Below are 26989 nucleotides of genomic sequence, written 5' to 3' on the forward strand. Positions count from 1 at the left end.
AAGTATATGAGGTAACTCCTACCTTTTTCTCTCATAGTATGGAGTCCCTAAAGTGCCATTAATACATTTTATAAATTTCTTTTATATTTTATTTTTAAGTCCTGAGCACACAGAACGCGGAACAATAAAATAAATAATCAGAGGCTGTACCTTTCTAATAACAAACCTGTATTTTTTTCTCATGAATATAAACAATATCACATTTTCTAATTATTTCTGGACTGATAAGAATAAAACATGACATTAAAACTGTCATGTAAATTTTATCCATAAACACAGTAATTATATTGTTAAGGGTACTGAAAGAACACGAGTCTATTTATTTTTGTTTGATGCTGATTGATTACAATGTCCTGTGGTGTTTATTTGTAAGTTTACAAGACATTTAAAAGCGATGTGGGTTTTTTTTTTAAGCATTCTTGAGTACTTTTGTTTACTTGACCTCTGAAGCTTAACCACAATAAAATTATTAATATCACATTCACAAAATTTGTTTAAGAATATGTTATTCTTTCTACATGAATAAATTGTGGTTCATTAAAAAGTTTAACAAATCAGAGGTAAATTTAAGAAAAACCTAGATAAGCTCACAATGTATATAAGATTTGAGTAATTTTACTGTTATTCTCTAGTAACTTTACTGAAACAATACAAAACATTCAAGACTGAAAAGTAGGTTAAGATCTATGTTTAATATTATGAGCAAGATTCTGTTCTGTTTATCTCATATCAGGTTTATTCTGACTTTGCTTACTAACATGTCGAATACTGGACTCGCATGATCTGAGTAGTGAATGGTTATTAAACTACCTGCAGAGGAGATCCAAAGCTCAGTGTTGATCCAGAAGACCACCACTTCTGTCTGGACCTTTTTTCCCATAGTTTAACCAGGATGACTCTTTCACTCCCTTTAGACCCCATGTCTTCCACATATCCCAGACTGAGGACATAACTGTCTTCAAAGGAAAGGAAGGTCTGGCTCTGATGTGTTGAGCAAAAAATTTCTGTGTTGTTTAGATTCTCCTTCACAAAGGTCTGACCACTCCAAAGAGCACAAATACACAGAAAAATGCCCATTATTGAAGTGGACATGTTCTCTTAAATTGCTAATTTGACTCAATGAGGAGATGAAATTCAATAAAAGGGATTCACAGAGGAACAAAACAAATCAGAAGTTTTTATTTAGTGTAAAATGTGAGTTGTTTGTTATGAGAGCAACTCAGTATGTTTCTCCATCTTTGAATTATCAGATAAAGAGTACCAGGCAGCAGCAGAGTCTGTGCAGAGGTCCCGATGTCCTCTGGTCTCCTTTTAGGCCACCTGTTGTTTCATGGAGGCAGAGGAGGCGACTCCATGTCAACGCTGTATTTTCCTATAAAAAGCAGAGCGCGAGTGCTGCCCACCAACACCTGGCAGAGACAACAGACAGGCAGAGAGTGAACAGCTGCTATCATGTGGAAGGAATAAAAACATCTGGACAGAGATGTTAAAAACGAGTCACCTGTGCTTTCTGCAGCAGAGCTACATCTCCTGCTTCAGAGGCGAATTCATAACTCTGCAGGAAGTACTCGTACGCTCTGGCATACTGCCTCTAGAAAGAGGGAAAGCAGCAGTAAAAAACCTCTTATGCTAACAGTATCAGTTTAATCAGCCAGTGTGTGTGTGTGTGTGTGATACCATGTTGAGGTGGATGTTTCCCACATACAGACAGATGTCAGATGCCAGTCTGTTCTGCTGCCCGCTGCTGCAGCAGATGTCGACTGATTTCTCCAGATACTCCAGAGTTTCAACCATGTTTCCTTTACTGTTACACACAAACACACACACACACAGGGTATACACCTATATACAACAAACTCATACATGCAGAATCAGACTCAGATATGAGCAACCAGTGATTAAAAAGATCAGAAAAATAAAAATAAAACTGAAATGTGTGTACTTTTCTGATGACTTTGCCATAGCTTTGTAGGTCTCTGCCAGTCCGCCTGCATCTTGCAGTGCGCCGTAAATCTGTAAGCAGGTGCTGAAGAGCTGAAATACACCAGAAAATCATCTCCTGTTGTTGCAGGACTATTATAGATGATCTTTAAAGAAAATATTTAAACCAACATTTAACTAACTTACAAAATGCAGAACTATTAGTTTCTGATTCATCTTTTTGTACGTCTGTTACTTTGTAGTGTTTCACAAAATAATTTAGTTTTGGAAACTAAATATTTTGTTTTATTGTGTTTTTTTCATTTGAAATAAATAAATGTTCAAATAAACTGTTAACTATCAACAGATTTTCCCGCTGAGTGGTACAGTTCGGGTCGGTACAGTACAGCACACTATTTTGTGTATTTCTGTTATTAAAAAAGTGCCCATACAACTGAACAGATATGTGACCTCTTCAGATATAGATCCAGAGGAGAATGGTATGGTACGGTTAGAACGGAGCTACTGGCGTCTGTTGCTTGATGGACAGAAAAATGTCACTTCAGAAATGTACATAAGGAAAGTCAGTGTACCATCAAAATGAGTCAGAGGCACAGTTTCATTTTTTTAATTATACCACATATTTATGAGCTACATGATGATATGCATATTTAGTTAAACTCGGGCTTGAGATCAGAAATTGTTAACACAATATTATAAATATATTGGCTTGGGTTTCCTTTATGGGAGCTGAAGACATTAGGTCCTGATTAAGCTCATATTTACCTGTTTTGCTGAGTCATGGTCTCCTGAACTCTGATAGGTCAGTCCTAGTTTAAGGGTTGCTCTTCCCTCGGTCTGTTTGTCCTCACCTGAAACAAACCATGAGTTGTTGTAATGAGTTTTAAAGCAGAACTGTGCTAAACATTTTTTTAATGTTGCCAAATGTATTAACTGAAGAAATAAGGGATGGTTTAAAACTTTACACGGTCCTGACTTTGCATGCAGGACATTGCAGTGTTGCTACATTTACCTATTCTGACCCTTTCAGACCGCCAGCGTGCACGGCATCGGGAAGGATCCCGTCAGAAGTGCTGGGACGCCTGATGTCGGTGTGACTTTAAGACCATGAGTTTTAAAGGCTTACATCAGCTTACATATTTTCCTTGAAAACCCCTCAATGCAGCTATCAAGAAGCTGTGATTCTCCCTCAGACATGTTTTATTAATGAAATGTTGAATGAAAAATTAAACGAACTACTCCAGCACCGTAGCTCCACCAGCTCAACGACCTCACTGAACCAGAGTACATAGGTCAAAGTAGATTGAATGCACAAGGTTTGACTTAATAAGTAGCTTTTTTTAAATTATTGACTAAGGATATATGCTTTAAAATAGTTGTATAACAGATTTTGATGACCTCTACTTATTGACTTTAAACCTGGCTTATTGTATTTTTTTTTTTTATCTTTGAAACCTTTAAAGATTTTAAATCTGGTTTTAAAAATGAGAAGTTTCAGGTTTTCAAAACACCCTGTGCTCTTTGGGGACTCCGTGGTGGGTCAGGAACCCCAGTTTGGGAACCACTGTATTAAATAAAAACCAAAAAAACAAAAAAGACTGCCTTTGCTGATTGCTCTGTGCATCTTTGAATAACTCTAGAAGTATAGTTTCATCCTCTGTGTGTATAATTATATATAAACTGATCAGTGAAATATTTCATATTATTATTTTCGTTTTACTGTTTTGTTAATCGGTGCTGTCAAAGTTTGTTTTCTCTGCTCGTTTATAAGAAATGTGACTTAGATCAATGGCTGGTAAATGTTGCTGTCCAAAAATTCATATAACTGCCTCATCATCATCATCCCCATGAAAACTAAAACACAATATATGTAAGAGTAGAAATATTTTTTGGAGTTCATGAACATTTTGGAGAAACATTGAATGTTTTATGTTTTCACTTCTTTTGTTAGTGTAAATCTGTCAGCACTAAAACCACCTACTGTATCTAATTTAAGTGTAGACGCTGTTTCGTGGGTCTGTATGTTTCTGTGTGGTCATTCTCTCACTCAGACCTTCCGCCTTCCAGTAAACTCCCAGCATGCACTCCGCTTCCACCTACACTCTGTGGCCATGCTGTAGCCCTTGAGGTTCAGCGCTAGGGCTGTGCTGCGGTCGGTGCTGGCCAGAGCAGCATCAGCCAGCCGGTTGTAGATCTTCGCCAGCACCTGACAAGACCGGCGCCTCAGAGGCCGACCTGTCGAATCCAGCCAGCCGCCCTCCTCCGCCTGTTTCAGACACAACTCCGCCTGCTGTCTCGCCTCCTCCACATCACCTGCAAATCCAGTTTTTTTTCCACCATGTATGCATATTGTTTTATCTTGATCTTTTCCAAAGGTTTGAAGGACACTGAGTGCTGCCCACCTTGCTGCAGGTAGATGTCAGCCAGGCAGGCCCGGGCCTCCGTGGCCCATCTGGAATTTCCTCCTTTCTTTCTGTCTGCACAGCTGTGGTAAAAGTACAAACTGAGCCAAATATCCTCTGGAGCAGAGAAGTACTGGCCCAAAAGCAGACGCTGCTCACACGCAACTGACCAGGAACCTGCAAACAAAACCTCTAACTGTAACTCGTCCCACCGCATGGACAACTCCAGGACTCAGACTTGTACACAGAGCTTAATCTCTCCCAAAGTGAGAACAGCCCAAAACTAAAAATGCTTCTAGTCCAAAGTCTGTAGTTTTGTCTTTAAAATAAAAACAGCAAAAAATGTTTATTTGGAAACTGATAGATTATACTGCAGTACAATCACCTGTCCTTTCAGCCTGCTCGGCTCGGGTCAGGTGCAGCTTTATTATCTCCAGTTTGTCCCGTTGCTCCTCCAGTGGTGGAGTCTGACGCCTGGCTGATTCTGAATGTGCTGCTGCCCTCTGGTCCCTATCCAAGCCCAGCAGAGAGAAGAGCTCCGAGAAGGATCTGACAGACAGACAGAGGTTCCTTAAGCTGGATTGATGGATAATCAAATCAGACATGAATAATTTGGTCAATTTCATGCTAAGATCTGATTATTTTGTTAAATGATGATATTTTGGTGCTTGAAGTGTCAGGAGAAATAATGACATATGTAAGAGATGTTTAATGTTTCAATAAGTGTTGACCCATAAGCCGGATATCAAGGAAGCTTATTCCAGAGCTCCTTATAAAATAAGCACAGCCAAGCAGGCAGGTAAAGTATCAACACACGCAGCAACAAGGTAGGAAAAAATAGAAAAAGAACAGGCAGGAAACAATAAACAAAGAGAAAATGATAAGTGGAGGCTGAACATGAGATGAACAATAAGTTAAGGCTGCTGAGGAAAAACAGATGGAAAACTGAACCAGTGGTGAAAACTGGGCTGAAGTAAGAACAAAACACTACAAAGAAAGATTAGTCAGCACCAAAAACCATGACGGTACATAATCACATTTGATGAGACTTGCTGACAGTAAGAAACACAAGAACAACCTGATAACAAACCAGTTTGCAGCGCATCAGCTCTCAGTGCAGGTGGAAGCGGACGTACCTGTGGTAGCCATCTTGCAGCAGCTCCACACAGACGAACTGCTTTGAACTGTTTCTGAACCTGAGGCGAAAGAGGAGGAAGACCAGCAGATGTTATGGGAATGAGTAGCAGGCTGCTGATTTCAGCAGTAGCAGGAATCAGAGGTTAGAAATGAGTCCTGACGTGTATCCTCAGTGGCAGCAGAGGGCGCATGAGACTAAGGCTGAGCTACATGCCTGGTGTTTACTCCTTTTTCCTTTTTCTGGGTAAAACCTTGACACAAACATAAAAGTCTAACTAGTCTAAATAGTCTGTTGGACAACCAGACGTCTTCGACTGTTGATTATTTAAAAAGGAGTTTAAGCCTCTTTTTTAAAATAGCAAAAGCTTCTAGTTATATTGGTTTTATGACATCATATAAATTTGTTTTTATGTTATCTCAACAGTATTTTATTATCTTAATATTTCTGATTCTTTTATTATGTTTCTGTAAAAAAGTTTAAGATTTCTACCTGTGATATATTAAACTTTACTCAATTCAAAAGACAATAAGTTTTGATGGCGACAGGTTTTAAGTTACTATGGAAATAAAAAAAGTTCTGAAATTCATAGAGGGGAGCTTCAGACTTAAACCACAATCCCCTGAGAAAACCAACCTAACAGGAAAAACTTGGTAAAGTCGAGAGGAAGAACTGAGGGACACGACGTGATAATGAGGTAAAGAGGCTTGTGAAAGTAAGTTATTTAAAAATAATTTTTACTAAAGAAAGTGAAAAAAAAAAACATTTATTTACTTATTAACTTTAATTTGCTTTGGTCTAAAGCTGTGAGGTAGGGAAGTATTACTAACGCTTGGAAATAAAGTCGTCACTGTTTCAGTTTCAGATATTTTGTTCAGATTTTCGTTGCTGTCTTTATAATTATTATTCTACATCCTGAATTAAGTTTTTATTACAGTGTAACTCAACTAAAGAATAGGCAAATCACTCGTAGACTGAACTGTGTTTGAGATCATTCATGTAAATTAAATAAACAAAATTTCTAAAATAAAAGTTTTCTTTGGTTGGCTGGGTAGCTCTCCAGGTACAACACCTGGTTACCATGGACACTGAACTTACAGTGCTATTTCCTTCTTGGACAGAAGCTGAGAGGATCCATCTGAAAGCCATCTCGTCTCCTTTGGCTGCTTCGTCCTGCTGACCACACACACGTCACACAGAGTTTAAACCCTCCGGGTAACATTGCGTTTTCATCACAGAGATTCACAGCCGTCTGATGTAAAACAGATGCCAAAAAGCACCATCAGTATTATTGTAAAAGCAGATTTATGTCACCACAATATGAACAACACATGTACACACACAGCTGTGGCTGTATATTCCAAACATGCCAAAACACAAGTTGATTATCAGCTCAGTGTACTTTAACTGAAGTAGGGGTCGTCTGTATGTACACATTAGGTTACTTATATAAAGTTTCTCATTTCGATGCCCATTCGGGTTCAGTTTCAGCGCTCTATTCTGTCTTACATCTTCACCAAATCTTTACAGAATACAATCTGAACCCAATCCTTCTGTAGTGCATATGTTGTTGTGTTGTGTGTATTTAATAGTAATACGTTTGTGTGTGCCAGTGTGTCTCCTCCTGAATGTTGGTGAGATGTTTGTCAGTCCAGACACTTGACCCGAAGTCAAATTCCTGGTGCACGTAAACAAACTTACTGAAAAAACGTTTAAAATTAATCAAATTCTTAAGTTAGTTTTTTTTTTCTCAACTCTATAAAATCATTTATTTTACATTATGTTTACCTTAAAGCTGTTTAACATAAATCAAATGTTTATGTTAATATCAAAATAGTAGAATATGATACTAAACGTGGAGGCCACCTACAATATTAGAACAGTTTAGTCCTGATAGAAACACAAGTCAGATCAGGAGTACAGATGTTACGTGTATATCTGTGCTGAAATATTATCTTTAATGTGAAATTTCTGTGATTTTCTTTAGTATTCTCTTTCATTGTGTTATGGATGGACTCCTCTGAGACAAAGAAGAATTAACAATACTAAATGCTGGTTTAAGGTTTCTCCTTTTTATTATTTGTTCTGACCTAGATTCCCATTTTACTCCAATCTTTAGGTTTTAAAGTGCTTTTAACGTATTAATCCCTTAACACCTGCTAAACTAAAGAATATATCATACTGCAGTATACAACGCTGCAGTATACAATCTGATGCTTGTCTTCTGCCCCCTAGTGGAGATATTTTGCACTACAACAATTCTGACATTGCATGATAAAAAACCAATGTAAAATAATTTTGTTTATTTTAATTGATCTCCTTTTGTGTTTGTTTTTTTAAATCTTGTTAGGGGGACAAATACAAACTTCAGATATTAAAAAAATGGGAATTTTCAACCCATTATATCAAGGGTCAGGGGTTAAGCTGCAGCTTTCAGTTACTTTCACATGTTGAAGATCCTTTGAGCCATTTTTTAATTTAGAGGTGGAAACAAACTTTTAAAGTAAAGTCAGCTCCACATCAGGCATTTTCTGTATGATTTATTCTTTATTATTTATTTATTTTTATGATTTATTTATTCTTTATTCCTAAAGATTTTTACTGCAAAGAGTTGTTCCTAGATGCCAAATTCTAAAAATATTCTTAGAATCATGTTTTCTTAGAATTTCCCCTAAACGTGAAGAGTAGATTCTAGTAAAGATAAAAGGCATTCCTAAAGAATCCTAGCTCTTAAGAGAGCTCCTAAGTTGAGATCTGTTAAGAGCAGGGAAGAGGACCTTGAAGAGGTTTCGGAGTTGCCTGAGTGGATGAGAAAATGGTGACAGAAGAGGCAGGAGACATATTCTCCAAACACTGGGTGACTGATTGGATCGTGCAGGATTTTTGTGGATGTCCAATTCAACCAGAAACAAACACGTTCCCCTGTCTGTTTGGGTTTCCCTGTTCTTTTCTTCTCCATTGCTGTTCACTGGTAACCAACACTGCTTCTTATAGGTCGCTCAGTAATAACAGACAATGATGGAAACTGAGCCCTTTTATGAGCCCATTATTAATACAAAATGGTGTTGAAAAGCTGAAAGCGCAAAAATGAACAGCATGGCAAATAAATGTAGGCAAAAAAATATAACTAACAGGATCATTTTAGCTTACTATAAATTTAACAGAGATTTTCTTTTAATGTAAAATATTATTTGTAATTACACAGTCTTCATAGAGATTAGATTCTATAATTAAGTCTATTGATCTGATGGCCCATTCTATGCCCATTATCACTAAAAGTGTATTTTTATACACTCAACCAATCACAGCCTCTGAAATGACTCCCAGCTATGGGGTCAACCACAGCTCCTCACTAAGACAAGAGTTTGGGTCCATTTCAGCTCTCTGTGAATGTTCTCAATCACTCCTAAAAAGACTGTTTGCTGGAAGTTTTAGGCTAAGTTAGGAGCTCTCTGAGAGGATTCTCAGAATCTTTAGGAAAACCGGCCCAGATCTGTAGTCTACCTTTGCCGGGAACTTCTCTGTTTGTTGCTGTTTGTTGAGATTTCTGGTAGAAATGGCTCATTGGGTTGCAGTTCTTCTGCATACATCCTCAGCTTGTATTTAACCTGGAGGACAGTCAGAACAGGATCCTTTTAACTATAGCAGACAATTGGTTTATTGAATTAATTAATAAAATAGAAAGAAATGCTATTTTGTTGATATTTTACTATAAAATCTACCACAAATTTTCTGCTAAAACGTGACAGTCACGTAAAGCTGGTAAATAAATGCCACTTTATTTAAATTAAAGTAAAAGATAAGACAATCTTAATTACACTAAAAGCTATACAGAACTGAAGAACAAAGCTAGAAAGTAAAATTTGAGCTGTAATATCGTTTAATTAGATCAGATACCTGATAATATTTATTATGACTAATAAGCTAAAGTGACACGTTAGCAAGTTTGTTTTAGAGCACCAAACTGTGATTTTCATTTATGTTTTTAAGCTTTTTTAATCTCACCTGAACGTCCTGTTGTTTCCGTGGACAAGTCAATGTAAATGTAAATATACCGTTAACAGAAACAACCGACGTTCACAAAGAGTTCCTGTAGGCTCATTTAATTGTTGCCGTCAATAAGAAAACTCAATGTATAAAGCAGTATTTTTCTAACCAGTTTAAAGAAGAACACACTAAAATATGGACAGAAATGTGAGCTTACCGCACTACTTTGTTTTAAAAGTTTCCACCGCAGACACAACTTTCGGTTAAGCTGTCACCATGGCAACGCAGAAGGGACGCATTCCAACATGAAGTGTTGTAAAGTTGTTTGTCTGGTTCCATTCAGAAGATAAAACATGCCCATTTTTGTTATGTGGTGTTAGTTTACTTGTTAATTCATTTAAAAGAATTAATATAAGGTAAATACATAAAAATAACACTATCTGTTGTCATAATATCCAGCTTGCTAAGTCACTTTAGAACCAAATAACAAGTTCAGCTGTCATTCACTCATATTTAGTTTTATTTAAGAAAGAGCACTATTGTATTATCAAGTTCCCATGACTGAAGTATAATATTAACTCACAGAAATACCATTCATTCTCTAATTTGTAGTAGAGGATTTGAAGTTGTTTTTGTTGTTTAATTAATATTCCATATTGTATTCTCTCGTGTCTTTAACATGCGTGCCATTGAAACGTCACCAGAGCTGCATGCGCCGCCAGGGGTAAAAAGGTAGTGCTCATCCAGGTTTATTTGATAAATCTGAGCTGATACTGAGATTACATGGACATTAACTTTACCAGTTGCCTAAAAATGTTGGCTTTAAAATTATTATTATTATTATTATTGTTGTTGTTGTTGTTATTGTTATTTTATTTATTTATTTTTTACAAAACTCTGACAAGCTAAAGAATTTTCTTAAGTTTTAAATTATTTATTCAATTTGACTATTTATTTGGCACAAATTCAAAGAAATTATTTTCACTATTAACTTTTAACTTTTGTTTTTAGAAAATATAAACAACATTTAAAGCAATGTACTCAAAAAGAAACTCAAATATATATATACCTCTGCAGAAAAATTGGAGATTGGTAAGGGTGTCAGGATTGGGTATAAAAGGAGCAGTGCCCAAAAGCTAAGTCTTTGGGTCTTGGTTCATCACTATCAGAAAATCATCACTAAGTTAAAAATATAATTTTTCAAAGCATGATTGCAAAGAACTTTAGTTGTTTGTCATCTTCAGAGCCTTACAATATGAAAAAATTCAGGGAGTCTGGGCAATTCAGGTGCATAAAAGTCAAGAACAAAAATGACTGGATCTAGATGAACCACAGGCCTTCAGGCAACACTGAACTATTCCTTCGTCAAAAGATCCACATGGGTATAGAAGTTGCTTGAAAATCTGCTTTCATTACATTGCTGCATCCAGAGTTAGACCCTTAAACTGTATTAAAGGAAGAAGAAGCCATACTGACCCTATGCCTGAACATTACTGTTATTTGGAAATGTGATCTGTGTATAACACACTGAAGAAAAGGGTTACACCCAGATGACATACACTGACTTCTTAACACTATCTTTATTGAAATGACAGTAACTGATTACAAAGTTTACTTTAAGGAACATCTTTACATGTTATTTTATACGTTTGACCATGAACAAATGAAATATATAAAACTTTTTACTACTTTCCAAAAACATACCGAATTTCAGTATGACAGATGAGATCACACTTGTTTTTTTTATTAGAAATAAAAGAGATCATTGTTTTGATGGATGATGTCATAAACACATGATAAGATTTGATGATAATCTTTCAGATCAGCATTTATATAATACCAAACTATATAGACTTTGCAGGATTTTACAAGAAATTGTAGATGTTGACACACAGCAGGGTAAGCTTTAATATTCATGATTCAATCTGTGATGGAAGGCCTTCCATAGCTCCTTCTTTTTTTATTGTGCATTTATTCATACATGTTACAAACATATATGTTATTGGCAGTATGAACACGCTCTGATTCCCACATCTGCTGAACAAACATAAAGCTTTTCTTTCTTAGATGTTTTGATTTGTACAAAGCAGATGTTGATCTTCCATCAAACTTCACCCCAGCCGGGTGGAAACTTGTTTGGAGTGGGCCTGCGCTCGCTTTGTGGTGGTAGACGAGTTTCTCGTCTTCAAAGAGTTTCTAATAAAATTTCAGATTCAGGGTGGAAATCATCAGCGGCTGTGAACAGTGGCTGTTTCCTGTTTGCTCTCACTGAGTATCTGCGCTCGATTTGCTCCCTTTGAATTTGGCTTGTTTGTTCCTCTTGTTTTAATTACTTTCAAGAGTAATTTGTCCATTTACCAGCGGTGCTTTTGAAGAGAGAAGTGAGAATTAAATAGTTTTTTTCCTTCATAATAATTCCACAAGAGGAGACTAACAACATTAACAGGCAGTTGATGGTCTAAGAAACAGAATACTGTCTCTGGTTCAAATTAAATGTACTTTGTTTTTCCAGTTACAACATGCCCTTTTCATCTCTGTAATTGAGTCAGGGAATAGTCTAATAAAACAAAATTAATAAAACAAATGCTTGCTTCCCTGTTTGCCCAGTCAAGCTTCCTGTTCTCAAACCAACATGATGCTGTTTGTGAATACAACAGATAAAACTGTCAGACATGTGAGTTATCTTTGGTCTCATGTAGTTTCATGTATGGGTGGAAAAAGAGCAAAAAATCTTGGAAATAATAAATAAACTTTATTCATAGTAACGTTTGCATATTTCAATCTAAAATCTTTGTTCTCTACGGCCAAAGAAACTCTACGGCCAAAGAAACTCAAAACATTTAGTTTAAATCAGAGTTTAACAGCTTTTTTTCCCTTTATGTTTAAAATGTTTCCCCATCCCACCTGATTAAAATGATCAGGTTACAGCATCAGTGCAGACACATGTAAAACATGCAGGGCAGGGGTCCATGAGACCAGGACCAGGCTTGAAAAACACATCTCTGAATGCTTGTTGGACTTTTTATCGCTTATGCTGACACGGTACACCCTATGAAATGTTTGTAAAAATAGGATAAAATATACTTTAAAACTAGGAAGGAATTTTTCTTTGTAACTTTTCTGAGTATTTTACCTGTATTTAAGACATGCACTGCATCTTGGGAACAAAAACTCTTCTCCAAACTATATATATATATATATGTACAGCCTTTAGTGTTGATGGCTTCAATGCTGGATAGAGTTCGCTAACACTCCATACACACCTCTCTGCTCTGCTTTGTTACCCTCTTTTGGAAAAAACCGCACTTACCATACCAGACCATTTTATTTCTACAGCACTTTAAAATCAACATAAATAAATTAAAAAGATAAAAAAGCATAAAAACTACACAAATAAAGAACACGGATAAAAATACAAATAAGACTATAAATGACCACAAGCGATATTCTTACACAATATTATTTCTTTTGGGGGCGGGGTGCTGCATTGTAACTGAGCTTTTAATGGTGACGGTAAAATATATCTTGTGTTGATAAGATGGTTACTATAAATAACTACATGTGGTTTATGCCTCTTTATTTTAATGCCTGGTAACTACATCAATTGGGTGAAGCATGAACGTGACCTGCAGTGTGAACGCAGCCTTGTTTTAACACCTGCTGGTAGATTTGGCTTTCAAATGCTGTGCTCCCCCCCCAGCAGATGGCGCCCTAGGAGACCGCCTACGTCGCCTACAGGAAAGACTGGCACTGGTAATAATGATAACAAAAAATAAATAAATAAAAAAGCTTCCAAACACAATGTAAGACATCACTTTGAAATTCAGTGGTGATCATCTGCTGCCTTCGGGCTTCGAGCCAGAGTGTTACATGTGTGTGTGTGTGCCGAGAGATTCATTATCTGGATGCATGGTTCAAGTCACGTAGAGCTTTCATCTGTTTATTTCTGTGCTTATTGTAATAAATAAACAACACACACACACACAGACTCACACACAGATGCACCACATATCTCTGCTGGCACTTAGTAATAAAGATAATGCAGACTTCTTAAAACAAACTTAGCTGTGACATCAGCTCCCCAGGGTCAAAGGTCAGACTGAACTGAGCTTAGACAGAGACATGCATAAATATTACAGATAACATGTGTGTTACAGATGTGTGTGTGTGCTATGACTGAACCAGTGTCAGAGTCATAGGGTGGTCCCGGGCCATGTTGATGAGGCCAGTTGCAGAGGGAAAGAAACTGTTTTTATGGCTTGAGGTTTTGGTCCTGATGGACTGCAGCCTCTTACCAGAGTAGAGCATCTCTGGCAAGAGCAACCCTGTTGCTAAGAGACCTCCATTTTGAACAAGAAATCAGACTTTCCACCAATCAGGGGGATATTTCAAGAAGTGCATGTACTTGTTTAGATTGTTAACCAAGTCTAAAAAGTAATCTTGGGTTTTCTGTTCCAGAATAGCTAATCTGGGTGAATTAATACGGAAACATGCTGTGAAAATAGTCTGGTAGGAAGCAGGCTTTGTTCACTCTATGCCCAACATATCTCCACATAATGATTTAAAGGAAAATCATTGTGTTCAGATTTCTATATTTCTAAACAAATGTCTTTTGAAAACATGATTGCGTACCAACATCCAACAGCCTATAAGGATTTGCACAATGACTCATTAGTTTGAGTCAGATGTGTCGGTGCAGGGATGCATGGAAAACCTGCAGGTTTGTGGCTCTTGAGGACCGACATTGGCCACCACTGCGTAATTACTGTAAACTGTATTGTTTTTTATGGTAAAATAGATTAAAAAAAACTTATAAATATATACATCTGTTTCACTGATGTCTGGATAGATTGGATTTATTGTTGAATCAGTATGAAAAAAGTTTTCAGAGATGAACAGTAAAGTCTCTAAGTGGTTACAATAAACTGAGTCTGTGTTCAAACACTCGTGAAACACGGGCAAAGTTTACAACCTGAATTTCCACAACATTGTTTTATCAACCAGATCTTAACTGGGAAATTTGGTTTGGCGCCCGTTACATTCAGCATGTGTGAGTGTGTCAGGCTGTAAAAGTTCAGAGTCACTTCTCGTCTTCACAGCTTTTATGAGATGTTCCACTGAAACCGAGTGAAGAGGAGAGGAAGAGGAGGGAGGGAGGACGGAGACGAGGAGGAGGAAAGCTGAAAATACAGCTGATGAAAGATGAGAGAGGACGGATGACGAGGAAGGAAGGAGGAGAGAAGAGTGAGGAAGGGGTGAGCAGGAGAGAGAGAGAGGGGGAGTAAAAACTGAGCTCCATAAGACTTGATCAGTTTTGTCTTGACTGAGCAGAGCGAACATTTCTCCCTCTGCTTTTGAAGAATCTGGATGGAATTAAGCTGACATAAAATCAGGAAAGACACAAACAGGTGAGATTTTAATACTGTTTTCTTAACATAATGACATTTATTCTAAAGGGATTTTAAGTTATTTAGCATCGAGATCACATCTAAAAAGAAAACTATTTGTTTTTATTTGTATTTTTTAGCCATATTTGTAGTTGAATGGCTCAGCACTCTTTCCAGTTTTGTTGCCCTTTTTAATAAAAATCCGGACTGTCTTTTACGTATAGAGAAAAAAAAAGATTTATTTTTTTATTTGATCACAGCTCCTCCAGGTTAATGCGTTCAAACTAAGTTCAGGCAAAAATTCACAGGAATTTTATCGATTTTGTAACTTGTCATTTACAATTTCAGACTGCAGTGATCAGTATGTTCAAACATAGTTTAAAGTAACTGTACAACCTGTGGAAAAGCAAACTTTTCCAAAGGATTTTAGCAAAATGTTTAGTGTTGCATCTTCACACTGGTACTGTTATGGTAAACCTGGTGGTAAACCATTAAAAAGGCATAAAACAGCAATATTAACAGTAGGTTTCTTCATGTTTACATCTTGTTTGAGAAAATGTCTCAGAAGTTATCTCTGAAATATTAATGTAAAGGTGGAATAAGTTTCTAAACAAAGTCTGACCCAAAGTGAGGAGATTTTCCTGATGTTCGGTGTGCTGCAGTGTGTCACCAGTACCGACCAGACCTCATTTCTACACTCCCAGACTTTCTTATATTCTTTGAAATTGTTCTTGAGCAGAAGTTTCCAGCTTCTTGGAGATCTTTAAAAACATTTTCTTTGAATATTAGTTTCTTTTTCACTCATTTTCAGTCTAGTTCTTCTATTTATTCTCAGAAGAATGTTTCTTTTGTTTGTTAAGCTATTTAATACTGAATTTTGAACCATTCAAGAAGAACAGAAGTGCTCACACTGAATATTAACGTTTGATCTTGTTGAATTGGTAGAAACTCTGGTCTACGTCATCACTCATGCTTGCACATGTTTCAATATATCAATGCACCCATTCTCTGTTTTCTGGAAATGCTGTGACTCAGGACTTTTGCACAATACATGTCATAGCTTTGGATAAATGTTTCTATGTTTTCTGAAAAATGTGACATGTATTATCATGGGGCATTAATAACTAGCTCATTATGTAGTCAGTTCCTTTTAAAATCAGCCACTGCTCTGTCTTTCTGGTCCACCATATTCAGTGCACAAAAACTGCTTCTCAGTGCACTATTTATTTCATAGTGTTGCCTGGTGTCAGTCGACTCCACCATAACTGTGATCTTGCATACCCTAAAGCTTTGCATATCCAGCAATATTCCAAACTAAACTTTTGGATTGGCTTTATTAAATCATATTTCAGGTGCATTCAGTTTATGTTGATTTGAGATTTATAAACCACAGGTGCTTAAATCAGAGATGGATCTGGTATTCAGCCTGATAGATTATATGTTCAGATGATTTTGTTACTTGGATATGAAAATACTCTTTAAAATGATCTTAAAATCAAGTACAAATTTCAGAAAATTTGTAAAAAATGAGGCTCTTCAGGCTGGTCTAAATCTATGAAAACTACCTGTGATATTTGGTAACAATAATTATTTTGATTAAGGTCTCTTGACACTAGCTTTAAAAATTATTTAATTACACCATAAGACCTAGAAAATTGATGGGAAGCCTGCTGAGGTACAACTATGTATTTTAACCCTCATGTTTTGGACTGAAATACAAAATCATTACAATTTCTAAAGACTGATTTTGCCACTTTCTGGAAGTCCTCACCTTTCAAAGATGACTGTTGATTGGTTTCTTGTACATCAAAAGGTAAACTAAAGTGTCTGTTAGCACATGTCACAGGTTAGCATATGCAGCATGTTAACCAAAACAAAAAAGACAAAAGTGATAATTTAATCTATAACTCACTAGATGTGTGTGGTGGTGTATTTCTCTGCTGTTACCATGGGAACACATTGCCTTGCACCTAAGACCAGGAGGCCCCACTGCATCTGCTTCCCTGGTTTTTCATTCTCCAGTTCTAGGATGTTTTGGGGAGGATGGTTCTGGATTATGATGATAAATATAGCAAACAGTTCAGATCACCTTTAACACCTTCCAGGACAGGTTTGTAGAGATGTGGATAACCACTGTAAAATGACACTAAAACGACATTGTGTTCCTTTAAATAAACATATTACTTACTATTTTCCTTAAAGACTTGTCATCTGATCGACCTCTGCTTTGTTTTTATTTCTCTCCAGGTTTAGTCTGAGCCCACAATCACCACCATCACCTGAGAACTCCAAACAGTTCCTTTTCCCTTCAATGTCAACGTTACAGCTTCTTGAAGAACACAAGCCCTAACCCTAGAATCACGGTGGATTCTTGATTTATTCTGAGATTATAAACGTCTGGAAATACTGCAGGTTCCAAAGTGGTCAAGATTTAGTTTTCCAGGAACTTGGTTCAGGCATCACAACAAGCACCAGAATTGTTGTGGAGTCACAGCAATGGATCTAGTAAAAGGTTTTGGAATCAAAATGACTTTCAGTGTAGGACAAAAAAAATCCTCTATGCTCAGTAAGTTCGCCCTGCTGCCAGTGGTCTGGAGTTTGGTGTTTATCAGTACTGTTAGCTGTGAAAGTAACTTAACATCTCAGCCTCATCTTCATCTATCAGACCTCAGGACACATGACTTCGTCAGCACTGATCTGCCTCTCCCAGACCATCACATCCAAACCTCAAATGGAGAGACGTACATCTCACAAGAGACTGTGCATCAGCCCTCGATCTTGATGGAGTCTGAGCCAGAAAAACTAAAACATTCAAGCAAGCTAAAGCACAAACATGAACGAAAGCCTCCGTCTCCCTCATCTTCCCCCAACTCCTCCGTCCTTCATCATAAGAACACATCACCCCCCACCTGCTTGCAAACCACCTCTATAAAAACAGCTTTTAAATACATCAACACGGTGCTGTCCTGCCTGATCTTTGCTGTGGGGATCATTGGTAACACCACCTTGCTGAGGATTATCTACCAAAACAAAAGTATGAGAAATGGGCCCAACGCCCTCATCGCCAGCCTGGCCCTGGGGGACCTGATTTACATTGCTATAGACATACCAATCAACGTCTACAAGGTAGAGCACTGCATGTATTTTATTATCAAACTGTGTTTATCACAAACAACATGATGGATTATTCCTGGTTGCAGCTGTGTGTGCTGAGAGTCTGTCAGGAGGTTGAGTGTCACACTGATAACAGCACAAAAATATCCCTCTGATCATGATAACACACCAAACACTCACACTGAGGAAACACGAGAATGCACACACTCAACGGTACCACGTCAATCCGTTCATTCATGCTTTGTTGTTGTTTTGTGCATGTGCAGCTTTTGGCGATGAAGTGGCCCTTCGCCGACACCACCTTCGGTCTCTTCCTCTGTAAGCTTTTTCCCTTCCTGCAGAAAGCTTCAGTAGGCATCACCGTCCTCAACCTGTGTGCTCTGAGTGTGGACAGGTAACAAAAAAGACACAGCCTGCAGACACAGCACCCACAACACAAATGTCCTCATAACAACTATTGTTTACACAGGTCCCCGCAGTGCAACAACTCTGGAAGGTTTCTGTGTTTCTATAACTGGTGTCAAGCAATAGAATAACCTAAGTGAGGTCCAAATATCAACCAGTTCAAGAAAATGTACAAAAACATGCTGTTTAGTGGGTATAATGGCAATAATCATTAATGATTTTAGTAATTATTTTTCATTACTCCTTAAACATGTAAACATGTTATTTTTTATTTTTACAATGTGATGGGAGCTAATAAGCTTCATCTCACTCCTTTTCAAACATGTCAACTATTTTCATTTTTATGTTTTTATTTTTGCTTCCTTTCATTTATTCTACATTATCATGTGCAAAGAACATGTTTAGTAGTAATTGGGAAGCCTAGTACTGTCTGCATGCATGAATGAATGAATGAATGAATGAATCAGTCAGTCAACGATCAGTAAGCTAATAGAACTGACTTAAATACAAATTTTAAACCTTGATCAAACATAATAATGATTAGTGTGAAACACTTAGGAAAGAACATGTATAACTGTTTACATTTGCCTTGTTGCTTTGTTGTAGATTGATGTTATTTAAATGTTTCATTGAGCTCAGAAATAAATAAATAAAATTTATATTTTAGTTGCTTTTGTGATTAGATACAAATGAAAGTGTTAAATCTGTCTGTGATATTGTCTCATATTGATCATTGGCTCCTGAAATTTAATGGTATAGTGGTAGAATTTGTGATTCTTTCATTCGGATCTCCATTAGCTGCCACTAAGGTGGTGGCTACTCTTCCTGGTGTCTGCATACATAAAAGGAAAAAAAAGCAAGCATTCAATCATTATGCACTGAATCAATTTAAGACGGTATCAAACTTGTGATTTACTGGATATATTTCCTGGGTGAAAGTTCAGTCCCTTTATAAAGATTATCTGGGTTTTATCTATTCATAGAGTAATCACAGAGTCTGATTATATCATGAAAGCTACTGTAACTCCAGTTCAGTTAATTAAAAGTTAATAAATGATTAATAGCAACATTAATTAATGCTCCATGCGACACATGTTGTGTTTAATATATTTTGTGCTGCTGGCCAACACAGCTGTGACATCTTAATAACTTTGAGAGAATTTGTTGACAATTCATCACATCTAAAACTAACTCTACACTTAACCCCCAAAATAGTCCTGAACCTTCAATCAGCCTCAGTGGAGGTTCAGATAATCCTCATGATGATCTAAATTTAAATAGGTCCCCACAATAAAATAAAAGAAGGAACACAAAGAAACTAAAACGATATTTTCTTATTAGGATCTTCATATTTTTTATTACTGGAAGTTAAATGGGCTTGTTTGACCCTATGGATGAAATAAAATAAGATTAAATTAAATGAAAATAATCCCAGAGGGTATGAATTCTATGAATTATCCAGAACTATCTGAATGTGTAATAACAAGATGAGTACTACTTATTCATGAAGTATTTTTTTGCAAATTTTTGGCTTTAAATGTGAGTTTTCTGTCATTTACAATAAACATAAAAATCCAACAAACACTGAGCTTTAAAACACTGAAAGTCATTTAGAAGTTTGTAATACGTTGCATACAGGTATCGTGCGGTTGCCTCCTGGTCTCGGGTGCAAGGCACCGGTGTTCCCACGGTAACAGCAGTGGAGATCGTGGTGATCTGGCTGCTCTCCATCGGGCTGGCTGTGCCTGAAGCCATCGGCTTCAACATGGTTTCCTTCGAGTACAGGAACGCCACCATCAGGACCTGCATGCTGCAGGCCGAGATGCCCTTTATGACGGTGAGTGTGAGCATGCATCTGTTTAAAGTGTGTGTGGTCTACGTGTGTGTGGTTACGTCAGCATGCTGATAGACATCTGAAAGGATGGGTGGCTGCAGCTTCTTCAGAGACTTCAAACAGATCTGTTTCTGTGCTGTTAGGACACAAAGACGCACAAATACTTATGCAAAGAAAGTTATAATTTTTAAGGAAATGTGAGTTTATTTGTTTAAGATGTTTCTTATACAAGACAATTTGAAGTATTACAGCAGGGTTCAGAAAAAGATAAAAATGAGATAAAAATGAATCTAAATAATCACAGGCTTCACAAAAAAGTCATAATTTATCTAAACTAGGTTATATTGGTAAACAATGTGTTAATGTTTTCTAACATTAAATTTCCAGGTCAAGATGGTGAACAACCAAAAATAAATCTCGGTTCTATCATTTAATAGATTTTGGGTAAACACTTAAGTGCGGGTGGAGGTTTGATCCTGACTCCTCTGGATGACGCATGGTCTCTGTGGGAAAAAGAAGCCATTAGTCTGGTCCATTTCCACGATCTCTCTGTTGCTGAGTTTCTGGGCGAGGTCACAAAGTCCGATAGTTTGGAACAACATTTCCTGTTTATGTCTCCAGGTCATGACCGAACTAAACAAGTCCAGCACACACACTTGAATCTGAACCTGAGTCAGCTGACCTGCCGTCAGATTTTATCCATCAGTCTCTAGAACATAACAGCTGGAACAGTAAAAATCTAACTCTTAATTAGTAATTGAGTTATTAACTGAGAAATCAGAGGTTTAGGAAGTGCTGCTGGGTCTTTTGTGGTGATTTCTAAATGTGCTTTTTTGATCCTTTAGGTGTGATGACTTCTTAATGTGGAAAAGAATAAAAAGTTGTTTAAAAAATCCTTTTGCAATGTCAAAATATTTATTTATTTTTTTTAAACTTGTCCTGTCCAGCATCGTAGCAGCAGAAAGATGATCTGGCTGCACAATTGTGTTGAACAAATTTTATTTAGATAATAAAAATAACATTTTTTTTTATTTATAAATTAGTCTGTTGCTGAATTTATATATTAATGCTGGACCTGACAAAAGAGGGTTTGAAAAAAAAAATCATGAATCACAACAACAAAAACATCAGCAACACAAAGAAAAAACATGAAGATAACTGTAGTTGTTGGTGATTAAACCCACACAACAATGATGGTATCAGCAAATTATCCGGCATGAATTGAACTTTTTGTAGGCCATTTGCTCTTTTGAATAAAGTTTTTTTCACCTTAAGCATACAGTTAAAATGAGTTACTGCAACAATTATAATCAAGGATCTGGAATAATTTGAGATGGCTGGTATGGAAACATATAGTTTTCCATTTTAAATAAATAAAACTTTTTCTGAATCTATGGGATAATTTTGTAAAATGCACAAAAGGATGGGGAGCTCGGGTGTTAGCAAAATATCAGGCCACAATTTCTGTGTTTACTTTTAGTCAGTGTGTGAAAAACTGTTGAAATAAATTACACGTTCAAGCTTACACACACTTTGTTGTGTTTGAATCCCGTCACACAGGGGGAGAGTTTAGTTATTTTGATCCACAGCCACACAGGTAGCACATTAGTGGGAAACCCATTAAAGAATGTCTCTTTGCAGTTTACATCTTAAGAAAAATCTGTTGTATCTGACTCAGTGTGCCACCCAACGGTAGTGTGTCCTGTGCTTTACATCAACTTACCATGGAATCTTAATGAGACCTAAATATTACCCAACCAGGAATAAACTAGGACTAAAAATCAACCCAAGACTTTGTCCTCAACAGGTCCACAATAAATAACTCGAGCACACACAGCCACCACCAAAGCTATTAATTTTACATCATATAAGTCAAAGTAGAGGATTTACAATAATAATAGAGGAAAATACAACCAGATATGGATTAGAAACTATTTCTTACTGTCAGCTTTCATAATCTACTAAAAGTATCGTCCTCCTGTGGTGATATGTTTCTTCACCAGGCTGGAGGCGACTATATTTAACCAGGAGTGCACTGAGAGAAGCACATCACTTGAGTCCAGCCTCAAACTTTAGAGATAAAGGTCACAGTGCAGAGGTTAGCAGGTTGTAAAGCTATAAGGAACAATGGAATAACACACTGTCAGAAATCTGTGTAAGTAATAACATAATAGATTTATCTCAAGAATGAATCCCTTTTGTTGTGTTTTGCTTGTTGTTTGCATTATATCTAATTTAAATGTGTTTTGTGGGGATTATTAGCCAGAAGTCTGAAAAAACAAAATGGTTAAGTAAAAGAAAAGAAATAATAATAATAAAAATAACTATATCCATCCACCTCAAAGTCCACTTTCCACTGTAACTAAAAAATTTCCATCCATCCCATTCATCCATGTTCTATACCGCTTTGTCCAGTTAAAGGTTGCTGGGAAGCTGGAGTCCATCCCAGGAATTCACAGGCAGAATTTCCTAACATGCTAATTAATCCTAAATTTGTTGTATATTTTGTGGCTGTATATTTATTTTGCACCTGTAACTGTTCTACTTGTACTCATTTCACTAGACTGCAGCTAATTTTATACATTATGTGGAGACCAGGGTTTCTAACGTTGTTCCTCACCCTGACTTAAAGTTCGTTTGTGGGAGCAGCTTTTTGTCCTGGTTCCTGCTTTGAATGTGTGTTTCTGTGTGTTTCAGTTCTACCGGGATGCAAAGGACTGGTGGCTGTTCGGGTTCTACTTCTGCGTTCCTCTGACCTGCTCGGCCGTTTTTTACGGCCTCATGACCTGCGAGATGCTCAGACACCAGAAAGGAAGTTTAAGGATCTCGCTGAGTGAACATCTGAAACAGGTAGGAACACAAGATGTGAGTAAAACAGGTTATTTTTAAAAAGGAAGGTCATGATAAGTTTTCCTCTCTGCAGCGTCGAGAAGTGGCCAAAGCCGTCTTCTGCCTGGTGTTGATCTTTGCTCTCTGCTGGTTTCCTCTTCACCTGAGTCGCCTGCTGAAGAGGACCGCCTACAAATCCTACGACGCTCATCGCTGCGAACTCCTAAAGTACGAGCAGAAAATACACAAACCTTTCTACTTCTACTTTGTTGTTGTCAGCGTACTTTAAATTCCTCATCTCTTCTGAAGCTTCCTGCTGGTGCTCGACTACTTCAGCATCAACATGGCGACCATCAACTCCTGCATCAACCCCATCATCCTCTTCTTCGTCTCCAAGAAGTTCAAAAACTGCTTCAAGGTAAAAACCAAATGAATCTTTCTAATTTGTTTGTTACATAAAACATAAACATCAGCAATTTCACTAGAAGTCAGTGTGACATCACAGCGAGGTCACAGGGTCAGAGGGCGTGAGACATAGATAGCACACTGTGAGAGAGAGACCTTTAAAGATGTTTTGAGATTGCAGTTATCTGGAAGACAGAAGGGAGTTGACTAAACTTAGAGAGGTTGTGACCTGTGATAAAACGCTTATGGGAAGTGAGCAGCGTCATGTTGGTTTAAAGGGGCACTCCACCAACTTTGCACGTACAGTCACGACGATGTTCTTCGTAGATCTGGTAACCTTCAGACCTCTGCTCCAGCTTTATCTCCGACATCATGTGGGGAGTAGCTGAAGTGTCTCTGAAAAGTTCTCATGTAGGAAGTTTGCTCTGGGATGATTGTCTGCAATTGTCTGTGTGGTTCTGAACTGAATAGCTACTGTGTTACATGCAGTCTTAAAGGGTAAGAAATGTAAATTAAATCATTTTAAAATAATTTAAATGACTTATCTGGTAAAAACTGTACAACAAATCAAATGTTGAGATGGAGATATGTTGTTGTGTATTAAAATGTGTTCATTTTAATTTAATTTAAGCAACATTATTTAAAAAAACAAACTAGTTTGAGGGCATTTTGTAGTAAGGAGATGAACTAAACCTCCACTTCAGCAGCACTTGCAAATTTTCCAGATATGCTCCTACTTGTGTTGTCAAAGTTTTTACCGAAGGTTTTTTTTTATATATACATCTTATTCTCACCATGATTTAAAGAAGATTTCATCCCAAAAATATAGCTAAAATTGGGATTTTTCTGGTTGTTGACAGTATTTTCCTGATTTGTGATAAATAGAAATTTCTAAAATTATTTGCAAATTAGTGCACATTTGACTATATAATATCTAATTATCATATTTAAAGATAAAATTAAAGAAAACCAGCAATATAAAAATATAAAAAGTAAAATATATAAAAAGTAAGTCTTCGTGTGGCTGTTCTGTTATAAATGTCGGCCTATCCACCTGTGATGTCTTATCTTAATTCCAGCAACATTAATAAAAACAAGCTGGTTTGTAGTCATTTAGGAAGTAATGAGGTGAACTGTGGTCTTTTCTATTCTGGTTGTCCAGGAGTTCAGCAGCTAAATATTTCTGCCCCTTTTTTCTTCTATTGTTTTTTTGCTAAAACATGATATAAAGCTGTGTTTATTTACTCATATCTGATCATAAAAAGTCTAACCATGTTGGTTGTTTTATTGTCAAGCCTAATCATGTTGTAATTAGTACCTAAATATAACCAAATATGTTATTATTTCTAACCCAAACCAACCGAGACAGTGAGATTATAACACATAATGCAAAATGTAGCCGGCTTACTGCCATGGAAAACATAGGCTGGTATTGTCTCTTCAGACCTTATAAACCTAATTTTACAACTTACATGCATGACAGTTTTGCATACACACATCAGATGAATATCTTCAAAAGATAAAGCTCAGGAGCTGTAGCTCAGAAATTGTTGTAAATTTTCATTGTTTTGATCTTGATAATATGAACTGCTGTGATTTGTAAAGCAAACAAACACACTGTAACCACATCTGCAGTCTGTCTTTGCATGTGTGTGTGGCAGCCAAAACTCAGCCTCCCATGGGCCGTGTGGAAATTGTCACAATCTACATCCAGATCAGAAACTGACATCTGGATCACCTCTGGCAAATACAACATTTGGTAATGCCGTAACTGAGCCATAAGCACCAGTGTGGCCCAAATTAGCCTCAAACATGTTTGCTATCTTGGTCTGGTGTCAGAGCGCAGGGACAGCGGACAGAAAGCTGTACTCATCTTGTTGAAATCAGCCAAATCTTCCGCGAAAGTGATAAAATGTGGACGGCAGCAGATGCCTCCCAGGTGATGTCATGAATTCATCTCCTCATGGATGCTTTCTTTTGCACTGTTGTGATAGCATTTAGCCTGGAGGACACAACATCCCAAGAAGAATTCTGTATGGTTTTATACTATATGTATAGTTTGCTGGTTGAGAAACTTTATTTAGTGAACTATTTTTCACCGTTTGCAGAGTGTGGAATTTCACATCTTTACTTCTGGGAGTCTCAGCCTCTCCAGGATGCTCTATTTATACCCAGTCATGTGACTAAACTGATGCCAGTTGTGAGGTGTCCCAGCAGGTTTAATGGTAAAGGAATTAAAGTAAAATGGTTGGAGTGCTCCTTTGATCTAACTGTCCCTGTCTCTCTCTGTTTCTCTGCAGTCCTGTCTGTGTTGCTGGTGTTACTCTGGCTCTCTCTCCAACAGCATGCTGCCTCTCCACCATGGGACGAGTCTGCAGTACAAACACACTGACCACTGAAACCAGAGACTCACCTCCACCTGCCGACCGATACCACAGAGTCTTTACCTCATCCTGGGCACTTAGTCTGTTCTATGTATTATATTCATGTACATATTAAATGTGATGCAGTACTGGGTCATGTGGTTCCAGTGGGGGACCTTTTGTTTTTGAATAGAACCATTAGAAGGATTCATGATTAAATAGTCTGATAATAATAATAATGTTGTTGTTCTTTCTTCTTGCTATATGTGTGTTTTATCTTGTTTTATATGTAAAATATTTCAAAGCAATGCCCCATGTACATATAGGAAGCAGTGTGGGTGCATTAGCAGCCTCTGGAGGCTGAATTTTACATCACATGCAAGAAAAACTATATTTTTTTTCTGTTCAGGGATCTACAGCTACAGCTGCAGAATAAATTTAAAATGTGACTTGTTGTGCTAAAGGAAAAAGAAAAGCACTAAAATAAAATAAACTTCACCAGAATAGTTTCTTTTGCATTTATTGTTTTGTTTTTAAATTTTAATTTAAAGTCATTTGTATTTATCAATAAATGACTCTTAATGAGCTCATAAGAACCTGTTTAGGTATATATATGTGTGATGATTTATTTCCTGTTCTTTCCCCTGCCACACACACACACACACACACTGTGCACAGTTCAGAACCACAAGTCTGCAACCAATTAGTTTATTTTAGGACTTATGGCATAATTTCATTTCTTTATCAATGCAACTTTAAAAATTTGTACTTTAATCTCAGAAATTATTACAAGATAAGAAATAAATAATTGATTTCAAATTTATATACTTTGTAAATTTTATTTTTTCCAACAAATAATTTAATTACATTAATTTTAATTTATTTATATATCTTAAATATGTGTATTATAATATACATGTATTATAAATGTAACATTTTGTTTTAAAACTTTAACTTTAACTTTTTCATTGACCCCTTCTTAAAATAAAAACATTTTTTCTAAACGCAACATCCTTTTATAGTTTTATGTTTTAATCTCAAATTTTGTAGTCATAAATTCCATGATACACACCCAATAATCTCCACATCTTTATTATATAATTTTTTAACATTTTTGTTCTCCAGATAAAATATTTCAGAAGCAGTGCTCATTAACAAAAAAGACCTCACCAAGAGGCTCCATTTCT

General features: G+C 36.8%; 2 protein-coding genes across 3 annotated transcripts; one reads left to right on the forward strand and one right to left on the reverse strand.

Annotated features, from left to right (window-relative positions):
- Nucleotides 1-1157: 1157 nt before the first annotated feature.
- Nucleotides 1158-9732, reverse strand: ttc29 (tetratricopeptide repeat domain 29). Its single transcript, XM_041985247.1, has 12 exons — nt 9683-9732; nt 8983-9086; nt 6577-6654; nt 5480-5539; nt 4729-4892; nt 4344-4520; nt 4042-4254; nt 2707-2792; nt 1943-2034; nt 1678-1804; nt 1502-1591; nt 1158-1409 (listed from the first exon to the last, which is right to left on the reverse strand). The coding sequence occupies exons 2-12, from the start codon at nt 9066-9068 to the stop codon at nt 1329-1331; spliced, it is 1254 nt and encodes a 417-aa protein (XP_041841181.1). The 5' UTR covers nt 9069-9086; nt 9683-9732; the 3' UTR covers nt 1158-1328.
- Nucleotides 9733-14740: 5008 nt separating this feature from the next.
- On the forward strand, nt 14741-26542 carry LOC121639764 (endothelin receptor type B-like). 2 transcript variants are annotated; one of them, XM_041985241.1, is made up of 8 exons: nt 14741-14873; nt 17100-17978; nt 18233-18360; nt 20010-20208; nt 22903-23055; nt 23129-23262; nt 23344-23452; nt 25784-26542. In XM_041985241.1, exons 2-8 carry the CDS (start codon nt 17349-17351, stop codon nt 25829-25831), a joined length of 1401 nt encoding a protein of 466 aa, XP_041841175.1. In that variant the 5' UTR covers nt 14741-14873; nt 17100-17348; the 3' UTR covers nt 25832-26542. The 2 variants fall into 2 exon arrangements, with proteins under 2 accessions (XP_041841175.1, XP_041841174.1); XM_041985240.1 differs by having other exon boundaries at nt 25740-26539.
- The last annotated feature ends 447 nt before the right edge of the window (nt 26543-26989 follow it).

This window comes from Melanotaenia boesemani, chromosome 5, assembly GCF_017639745.1.
Source record: "Melanotaenia boesemani isolate fMelBoe1 chromosome 5, fMelBoe1.pri, whole genome shotgun sequence".
NCBI classification, from domain to species: Eukaryota; Metazoa; Chordata; class Actinopteri; order Atheriniformes; family Melanotaeniidae; genus Melanotaenia; species Melanotaenia boesemani.

What these genes read in the sequence shown, in the direction of transcription:
- ttc29 (XM_041985247.1), bottom strand. Translation starts at nt 9,068, where the DNA reads ATGTATGCAGAAGAACTGCAACCCAATGAGCCATTTCTACCAGAAATC. An exon ending in CGAGCAGGCTGAAAGGACAG is followed by an intron (nt 4,521 to 4,728) that starts GTGATTGTACTG and finishes TTTTGTTTGCAG; the next exon opens with GTTCCTGGTCAGTTGCGTGT. An exon ending in ACCATGACTCAGCAAAACAG is followed by an intron (nt 2,035 to 2,706) that starts GTAAATATGAGC and finishes GGTGTATTTCAG; the next exon opens with CTCTTCAGCACCTGCTTACA.
- LOC121639764 (XM_041985240.1), top strand. Translation starts at nt 17,349, where the DNA reads ATGGATCTAGTAAAAGGTTTTGGAATCAAAATGACTTTCAGTGTAGGA. An exon ending in TACCAATCAACGTCTACAAG is followed by an intron (nt 17,979 to 18,232) that starts GTAGAGCACTGC and finishes GTGCATGTGCAG; the next exon opens with CTTTTGGCGATGAAGTGGCC. An exon ending in AGTTCAAAAACTGCTTCAAG is followed by an intron (nt 23,453 to 25,739) that starts GTAAAAACCAAA and finishes GTTTCTCTGCAG; the next exon opens with TCCTGTCTGTGTTGCTGGTG.